General features: G+C 38.8%; 1 protein-coding gene across 4 annotated transcripts in view; it reads right to left on the reverse strand.

The window, feature by feature from the left end:
* Positions 1 to 858: 858 nt before the first annotated feature.
* DCLK2 (doublecortin like kinase 2) overlaps positions 859 to 9,658 on the reverse strand; it is a 98,893-nt gene continuing 90,093 nt past the window's right edge. For all 4 annotated transcript variants that reach the window (XM_018561303.1, XM_018561305.1, XM_018561301.1 and 1 more), the window contains 2 exons: positions 8,882 to 8,995; positions 859 to 1,528 (listed from right to left, as the gene is read on the reverse strand). In XM_018561303.1, the coding sequence (XP_018416805.1) occupies positions 1,388 to 1,528; positions 8,882 to 8,995 (255 nt within the window). In that variant the 3' untranslated portion in view covers positions 859 to 1,387. The remainder of the gene's footprint in view (positions 1,529 to 8,881; positions 8,996 to 9,658) is intronic.

The following is a 9,658-nucleotide window of genomic DNA, read 5'->3' on the forward strand; positions in this document are numbered from 1 at the left end:
CATAGAAAGCTACATTGAAATAGGACGCCAGTGACAACTGGTTGGATTTAATTATTCTCTCCCATCCTAACATGACTATAGAATGTAGATCAGCCCCTAGTCTGCACATTCCCGCTGGTTGTTTGCTATTATAGAAGTATATTAGAATGAACAAGTTTGTTTGGTTTTTGCACTTTGTGTTCTTATTTTTTATCTGGTTGCAGCATGCAGCAACTTTTACATTCCATTGATAGATTATTTTACATATTTGCAGGAGATGTCCATGTTGGTAGCAGAACAGTCAAGTGATGAAGAATGTTTTAAAATAAATAAAATAAATAACCACTGTCCAAATAATGTATTTACTTTAAATAGACCAATGGCTTGAAACTATTGTGAAATACTGTTAAAAATATGGATGCACCGATACTAGTAATGGTATCGGTGCAGATACCGAGAACTCGTCCAAATGCTCCCGATACTTATCCCGATACCGGAACTTCTGGTATCAGGAAGCCGGGTGGCGAGTCATTACATGATGCCCGGCTTCCTGATTGGCCAGGAAGCCGCCTCCATGCTCCCTCATTACCAGGAAGCATGGAGCTGGCTTCCCAGCCAATCAGGAAGCTGGGGGGCGGGTAATGACTTGCTGCCCGGTTTCCTGATTGGTCAGGAAGCTGGGCGGTGAGTCATACACACTGCCCTGCTTCCATAATGGGACTTTCGGTATCGCTATTCAGTATCGGCGAGTACCAATAAAAAAGAAAACGGTACTCGTACTCGATACTGAAAAAAAGGTATTGGTGCTTCCCTAGTTAACAATGGCCAAATTAGTTATTTTATTTTTCTATTATTGAAACCTGTTCATGAATTGTTTGTTTGGCAGAAAAAAAAATATTTTTTTTCTCATTTAAAATCAACACAGAGCAAAAATAGGTGAAAATAAATCTGCCTCCCTTAGTGGGTAATGGTTTGCAAATGGATGACATGAAAGAAAGTACTGCCATTTCACAGATGACCGTAGCATGTGCTGCAGATCCTCTTCAGAAAGTCTTATACGTGTTAGCAAATCAGTAGACTTTGACAGTAGTAGACCCTACTCCATATGGTAAAACAAGTTATTGAAAGTGTCTAATGCTTTTTATAAGCTGCCCTACTTAGATATGGAAAGTAGTCTCGAAAAAAGACCATGGAATTGTCCAACTCCAACAATCTAATTAGTCCTCTATGGTTTGTAATGAAAACTGATGAAAAGGTTCTGTAAAAGGAAGCAAGACAATCTGTCTTAGAAACAAAAATCAAACATGTCAAAGAGTGGGAATCGCCCAGTGGATTTGGATATCTGAAATCCTCATGATAAGCAATCTACTGCCCAGCAAACTTGGCATTATGGCGCAGGTTGATTTGATCACAGCAGTTTTGTAGACTCCAAAACTTGGTGAAGATCATCAGTTGTTTTCACCATGCTGGCTTTCTCCAAGCTAGTGGTAGAATTGTAATCACAGCGTTTGGCGCAAAACCTCTGTCCTTCCTTATCAAGAGCTGTGTTCTAAAAACAAGAGTCATTATTCCGTGTATATCAGGAAAGAAAAAAAATAAAAGCTGCATATAATGAAGTCATTAGAGTGTAAATAAGCATGCACTGGGCAGTAAAAAGGAGAAGTAACAATGATAAAACATGCCCTGGTCTTGTTAAGGGCCTAGATTTGGTCTACCGGTCTAACTATTCTTTAATAGAAGTAACAATCCCTTGTGCTCACCGCCAACAGTATATTATATCAGGTTTTTTTTGCCTGTATTAATGAATTAACCTGTGCATGCTTTAGTATTATAATACCGATACTCTCTGAGCAGTTTAGATAACATGGGATTATATTAATGTTTTTTTAAATCTGGTCCTGGCATTCTATTGTATTATTTAAGCACTGCAATTTATATATCATACTCATATTTAAAAAAAAATTCAATTATAAAACTGTTTTTAAGACACTATCAGTGAATACATACCATGCTACAATGTTTGGCACACTCAAGAAAACAAATACTCATTATACAGAATCACTGGACATGGTAGGACAGAAAGGAACACATTTTATTTGCACACTCCTTTTACAGAGCTGCTATGTACTTGCATGCAACACAGCAAAAAACATTGCTACGTAAACCAACAAAGGAAGTTTCTGCGAAACATAATTATCAGGTCCATACGACATCAGCAACAATGCCAACACTGCAATTTGCCTTCAAAGGAGCAATGTCTAAAAAGTGCATTTGCACCTATCTTGTTACAAAGATCATCTGGTAAACTGTCTGTAGTTCCATTGCTCTCCACCAGATGGGCATAGGCTTGTAGTGACCCTTCTTCCAGGTTTTACTACAACTCAGTAAACTATTATATGTTGTTTAACACTACAATCTTTAATGTTTGACTTGAGCTAACACTCTCTTGTATTGTTATATATAAATTGCATGATCTTATGTACATTTTAGGGGACATGATCTAATAGTGTGTCAGTCACTGTTTCCTCTCCTTTTTTTCCTTCAACGGAACGGGTAATAATGTTATGTATATGTGTGTGCAGCAGATAAAGCATTGCAGATGCAGTTAGTACATACCATTGTCCTGGACCTATGCAGAGGGAAGCAAGGCAGGCGTTTGGAAACAGGAGGGATGGAGGAAAGAAGCAAGGAATAGAAACTAGACTTACTAAAAGCAAAGTCAACAACATGAAATACAATAAAAACAATATTGCATATACGCCGCACACAGCATTGCCAGTGTGCATGCTATATTATATTAGACACAGCACATTAAAACGCATTGATATATAGTGATTTTGTTTTCTTTCACATATAATCTGATATGTAACCATATACCAAACCCTGGCTGTGTTAATGGACTGAACTGTCTTCTTTTAAGATAACCAATCATGATTAATAATAATATAAAAAACTGACCTACTATTAAAGCTGAACTGTGAACAAACAGCTAAAAACGCAGATGATAAACATATATGAAAACTGTTTGACTTGTATTTCTGTCCATCCAGTCCTGAGAGGTACACAGATTTACTCTGCCACACATCACAGTCCTACATAGCAAGGAATGGGGACCGGAATACTTTCTGCTGCTGTTTAACTTTTAATTACAGGTTTGCTGTCCACCCTCACCCTGTGACAGGACAGTGAAGGTCCCAGGTCTCCTCTAACAGGTCCAGAAATCTTCAGCTAGCATGCCTTCAAAGGAGCAATGTCTAAAAAGTGCATTTGCACCTATCTTGTTACAAAGATCATCTGGTAAACTGTCTGTAGTTCCATTGCTCTCCACCAGATGGGCATAGGCTTGTAGTGACCCTTCTTCCAGGTTTTACTACAACTCAGTAAACTATTATATGTTGTTTAACACTACAATCTTTAATGTTTGACTTGAGCTAACACTCTCTTGTATTGTTATATATAAATTGCATGATCTTATGTACATTTTAGGGGACATGATCTAATAGTGTGTCAGTCACTGTTTCCTCTCCTTTTTTTCCTTCAACGGAACGGGTAATAATGTTATGTATATGTGTGTGCAGCAGATAAAGCATTGCAGATGCAGTTAGTACATACCATTGTCCTGGACCTATGCAGAGGGAAGCAAGGCAGGCGTTTGGAAACAGGAGGGATGGAGGAAAGAAGCAAGGAATAGAAACTAGACTTACTAAAAGCAAAGTCAACAACATGAAATACAATAAAAACAATATTGCATATACGCCGCACACAGCATTGCCAGTGTGCATGCTATATTATATTAGACACAGCACATTAAAACGCATTGATATATAGTGATTTTGTTTTCTTTCACATATAATCTGATATGTAACCATATACCAAACCCTGGCTGTGTTAATGGACTGAACTGTCTTCTTTTAAGATAACCAATCATGATTAATAATAATATAAAAAACTGACCTACTATTAAAGCTGAACTGTGAACAAACAGCTAAAAACGCAGATGATAAACATATATGAAAACTGTTTGACTTGTATTTCTGTCCATCCAGTCCTGAGAGGTACACAGATTTACTCTGCCACACATCACAGTCCTACATAGCAAGGAATGGGGACCGGAATACTTTCTGCTGCTGTTTAACTTTTAATTACAGGTTTGCTGTCCACCCTCACCCTGTGACAGGACAGTGAAGGTCCCAGGTCTCCTCTAACAGGTCCAGAAATCTTCAGCTAGCTTGAGCATCTGGATCTTCTGGTGCATAAATAACAACTTGCAATACTACTTCAAGCGTATCATAATTATTCCTAAAAGCTCTCGCTTCCAACAGGGTTTGGGTTGCATAAGAAAATAATGCAAGGTATTTTCATGTAAAGTGTTTTCCCTTCATGTGGAGCTTCACAACATAGGAGCAAAATCCTCTTCAGGCTACTTTGCTGTCACAGAAAGGATTGGCACAATGCCAAATGCGGTTTCTTGGCTTGTGCTGGTAAAGCTGCTGCTATCAAATAGTTTTAGTATTTGCTAGTCACTGCACTGCCAGCTTGTAGCATTGTTCCCAGTGACAGGACCACACTGTATTCTCAAGAAGTGATTGTCTTCCTAGGACATCCTAGACATAGAGAATTCAGATGTGTACTAGCTGTGGATCCTGATTACTTACTACTGATGGGAATTATTTACATTTACCAGTAACCAATTAGCAATTTACCAGTAACCATTTAGCAATAGAGAGTCCATTCTTAAAGTGACAATAAACTCAGAAGTTACATCTTAAAAATGCATTCATATACCTTAACTATTAACAATACTGGGCCTTATTTGTGTATCACTCGGCTGCAGATCCTCAAATCATCTCTGAACTGCTGCTGACACTGTCCTTCCTTCTGGAGGGTGGCTATCCTTGTTTCCCATGGTCCCTGTGTGTGTTGTAAAGTAGTCACCACTCCAAGCTCACTACTGTGATGGACTACAATCTCAATACAAATTACTAAACTAAATGTGAGATTGTAGTCCATCACAGTAGTGAGCTTGGAGTGGTGGCTACTTTACAATACACATAGGGACCATGGGGAGCAAAAAGTGGCCACCCTCTAAAAGAAACGAGTGTCAGCACCAATTCAGAGATGATTTTTACCCACTTCATGCTGCTTCACATAACGTAGATCTCTGCTTCATCAGCGTTTTTGGGGTCCCTTGGTGACATTAGGGGTATGTAAGTCCCTTGATGTCTCCAATAGGAGGACCTGTCACATCCTATTTGTTATTACATAGGGGGCTTGTAGGCCCCCTATGTGATAGCAATAAAGTGGACTGTAAAAAACAAACAAAAAGTAAAAATAAAAGTAACAAAAATAATTAAAAAATGCAAAAAAATGTTGTTTTAACTTCTGAGCTTAGTGTCACTTTACAATGAGAAAAGTGCTGCCCGAGGCAACAAAGAAAAGCATCCAGTGCTGTATGTTCTTAGCCTATACTACAGAAGAAAATATATTCGCCCTGATTCACTAAAATGCAAAGTACAAAGTTTGCATGTGTTAAAAATGTGGTGAAGTTTGCATTTGCTGATTCAAGATACATTTTTGTTCCTCTGCCGATATAGTTTGCATGCAAACCTTTTCCCATGCAAACTAGCCTTGGTGCACACACTTTTGTATGCTGAAACGCCATAAAAAGTCACAAAAGTGACAACAGGGAGGAGAATGTTCCTAAAGGGTGACTGTTGTCAGGAGCCATGGTTAGCATGGCTATCCTACCAAATCAAGCACAATAATATAAAAATAAGTTGGAAAACCAATGAAGGGAAAAAAAAAAAAGTTAAACTCTGGGATAAACAAGTATTGTCTAATTACAAGTGCTGTGTGTATTATTACTTGAATATTGGCATGTTTTGTGTATGTATTTTTCAAATCTGTGTAGTCCAGGGTAAAACTTTTCTTTTGTGCAGGGGCTGAAGAGGTTAAGTGGTTAAAATAACTGATGAATTAACCGCAAAAGGCACATGGTGTATGTGCACTGACTGCATGCTAATTTGCAATTACATATCTTAGTACATTCATGTTGCATACGCACACAAAAGAATCGCTTTAGCACAGGTAATTCTATTCAGGTTTAGTTGGGGGGGAAAAAAGGTAACATAGGCCAAAATAAGAAATGTAAACTCATTTTACCATTTAGTGAATCAGGCCGAAGGTTTTCTAAATATAATGACTGTAATTCATGTCAATCCATTTAGTGCCTTCATAAAAGGCCTTTTGAGTTAGTAGGCTTATCAGAGACACTTGTTAAGAACGTTGTAAGCCAATTTAAACACCTCCACCAGCAAGAATTGAAGAGCAGCGTGAAAGATTTGAGCAAGATAAAAGTGGACATGCATGACTTATTTGATTTATTTCTATTCTTATAGCTCAGTACATTGCATCTTTATACCAGGCCTCTGCGTCACGCTCATCTCCACTGGTTCATTAATGCAAGATATGTAGGCCAGAAGCTTCTTGTTACAAGTCAAAATCAAACTGTGAAATGAAATGTAAATGTTATTTTGTAAGTTGTAGATTGATTTTAGGAAACCTTATCTACTTTAAAAGTGTGGCAATGGCAGACTTTGGGTTTATGGTATGTGAACACCAGCATTTGCGGACAAAGCGAAAACATTAAGCACTAGGGCATGTCCTACTGCCATCTCTCAGTGTTCCTTTTGAGCAATCATGCATGTTGATAGGCGTTCTTCATATTGAGTGTCAGGAACACAATGAAGTGCGCCTCGAGAAATATATTCTCACTGTAATGAACAAAACTTGGTCTAAATGAAGCATGAGATTACAGACCCGTCAATGCATATTTACCCTGAAGGACCACTAAGTGGTAAATTCTATAAAGCTGGTGATGAATGTATAAACTCCATTATTGGATTTTATTAAGACATTGCAATCATGTAACAGGCTTCTAATGTATTTGTTAGAGCTCATATCTCGGCACCTATTATGCTTACCATATCTCAGTATACAGTAGCTTATGACCCCAAGCTTACTACAGTTGCCTGGCAGCATTTACAGAATATAGGAGACTATCAGGTTTATTCACACAAGGGTGAAGGCAGACGCGTAACTAATGACCTCAGGGCCCTGATGCAAGAATCCATGAAGCCCCCCGCCCCAAAAATAAAAATTAGATACATTTATTTACCCACCCACACTCCTCCTCTTCCATGTCTCCAGCTCCCCATTATCTCCCCCCTTCATATCCCCAGCTTTCCGCTCCCGGACCCCACACTCTCCTCTTGCATGTCTCCAGCTCCCCATTATCTCCCCCTTCATATCCCCAGCTTTCCGCTCCCGGAAAGTACTTTCACATACATCTGTCTTTTGACTTGAATTTGCCAGTTACTATTTGCTGAACTAATTCTATATAATGATTGCCACTTTGACCTCAAACGTCTAGACACATGTTCCTGACTTTTCTTCCAAAATGATGGCAGCGCTGACCTCAAATCACATGTTAACCCTTGGCATATTAACTCATTTTAAAACTATCACATTTTATTTTAGGGAATTTGGTGGTCAGACATAGAAAACTGGTGGAGATACCTTGTTATTCCCTTAAAGCCAAAACATAATCTCCATTTTTATAGGTTAAGCAAAGTCAGGAAGCAGGAAATGTTAACTTTTCTAAAAATGTTTTTGTTTTCTTTTCTTTCTGATTACTCCACAATCACCCCAAACTCACTTTTCCTGACAGACAGACACTGAGGGCTTTTTCACACCAAATGCAGACCAGATCTGCATGAGTTTCTGCACATGCAGTGCAGTGTGTCATACCGCATTTTTTGCCGCGTTTTTGATGCGTTCTGGGCTGTTTTTTGGTTAAAAAAAAACGTGTACTTTTTTAAATTTAAAATGGGCTTTCAGTGTGTTCCAGGGCGTTTGCATGAGTTTTTGATGCGTTTACATGCGTTCCTGAGCAGCTAAAACAGGGCTTGCTGCAGTTTTTTGTTTACATGCTCTGGAACTGAATGCTGTGGTGTGTACTAGAGCCCAAAATACCGTTGGAATACATTGGACGCAGTTTTGATCCGGTCTGTAACTGCTCTGCTCCTGGAAAACGCTTAGTGTGAACTAACCCTTAACATGAGGGCTGCTGTGGTGTGTCAAAACAGCGGTCTATCTCCAGCGATCCCACACTTACCCTACACAGTTCCAACTACTGCGCTCCAATCTGCAATGCTCATGCTCCCTGCGGAATGGAGCATGCTTGGAACTCAGGAGTTGTGACTGTGCAGGGCAGTATCGGACTGCTGGAGATAGACCACTAGTTTGCAGTGCTGATCATCTTCAGCAATCTGGAGGATAGTTTGGGGTTGTGGAGAAAAAGCAAACCGTAAAACTCTTAAAAAAGTGTACATTTCCTGCTCCCTGACTTGGCCTAACCTATAAAACTGGATAATACAATTGGGATTTAATAATAAAAGCTTGCAATAATATTATGCCATTAAAATATAGGTACTGAATCTTCATTCCATATGGCTTTTACTGCTGTTTCATTCCCTTATGGCAGTCAAGATTCCCTCTAACTTCTCATGGAAATTAATATAGACTTGAGTTTGAGCATGGCTTCCGTGTTTGGCTTCATGTTAAACACAACTGTTATGGCTGTAATGAGGGTATTTCTATTTAGGCCATAAGGTAAACAACACTGTTCTGTTCATATGACTAACACACAGAACTCCAACCAAAGTGACTATTATGCCTACTAGAGTTATGTTTTTTAATATATGGATTTAGATTAAGCAATTAAAAATACATTAATGTCTTTACATTTGTAAAACTCCCACAAAAATACAGCAGTATCTTATAATATAAAAATGAATTATGAGCAAGTATGATATGATTGTAAACAAGAGATAACACTTACCATGATCACAGACACTGCAGCTGTGGTGTTGTTCCCCTTAGGCACCGAGTTAAAATGCTGTTTTAATTTACCAGTTACTTCCACCTGCATGTTATTCCCCTGTGAGGCATCATCCTAAATAAAATAAAGGACAACATTTAATGACATATGGCATCCTATAAATATACAGTATCAGTCTCAGACTCATTACCAGGAACATCTGAGGATCCAGCACTTAGGAGTGGGGGAAATAGATGAATTGGATCAGATGGATCTAGGTGGAGTTTGTCTATGTTGCCACAGGACTAAATGTAACCTGCAGTTTTATCTTGGTATGCTGGAAGTACTAAATCTTTATAGATGACTGAGGTGTTCCTGAACTGCAAATATAGGTGTTTGACACAGCAACCTGTATTTATGTAGGATGATACAAAAAAAAAAAAGTCCAACACTGGTCAATTTCTTTTTTAAATAGTTCTCCAGCAGGGGCCTAAACTCAAATAGTCACCTCAACTTTGGTATTGTCCCCCAAAGAAATTCTATTCAGCCACTAAATGTCCCAAGTCTTCTGTGTTGAATAATGCCCAGCAACAATTAACCCATAAGACTGAGGACATACTGTATGTGCAAGTGGCCTGCATCACATTAGTGCCGTTCACTGTATCACTGCAGACTGTTCTCTGCTGGGAGAAGATGCAGGAAAAGGACCATGTGGACCAAGACATCATGTGACAAGCCCAATGACATCTGAAAAAGGTATGAAAAAAAAGAAATGCAGTGCTGTGGGCCTCCAGTGGG

Source organism: Nanorana parkeri, unplaced genomic scaffold (genome assembly GCF_000935625.1).
Source record: "Nanorana parkeri isolate BGI_ZX_2015 unplaced genomic scaffold, ASM93562v1 scaffold514, whole genome shotgun sequence".
NCBI classification, from domain to species: Eukaryota; Metazoa; Chordata; class Amphibia; order Anura; family Dicroglossidae; genus Nanorana; species Nanorana parkeri.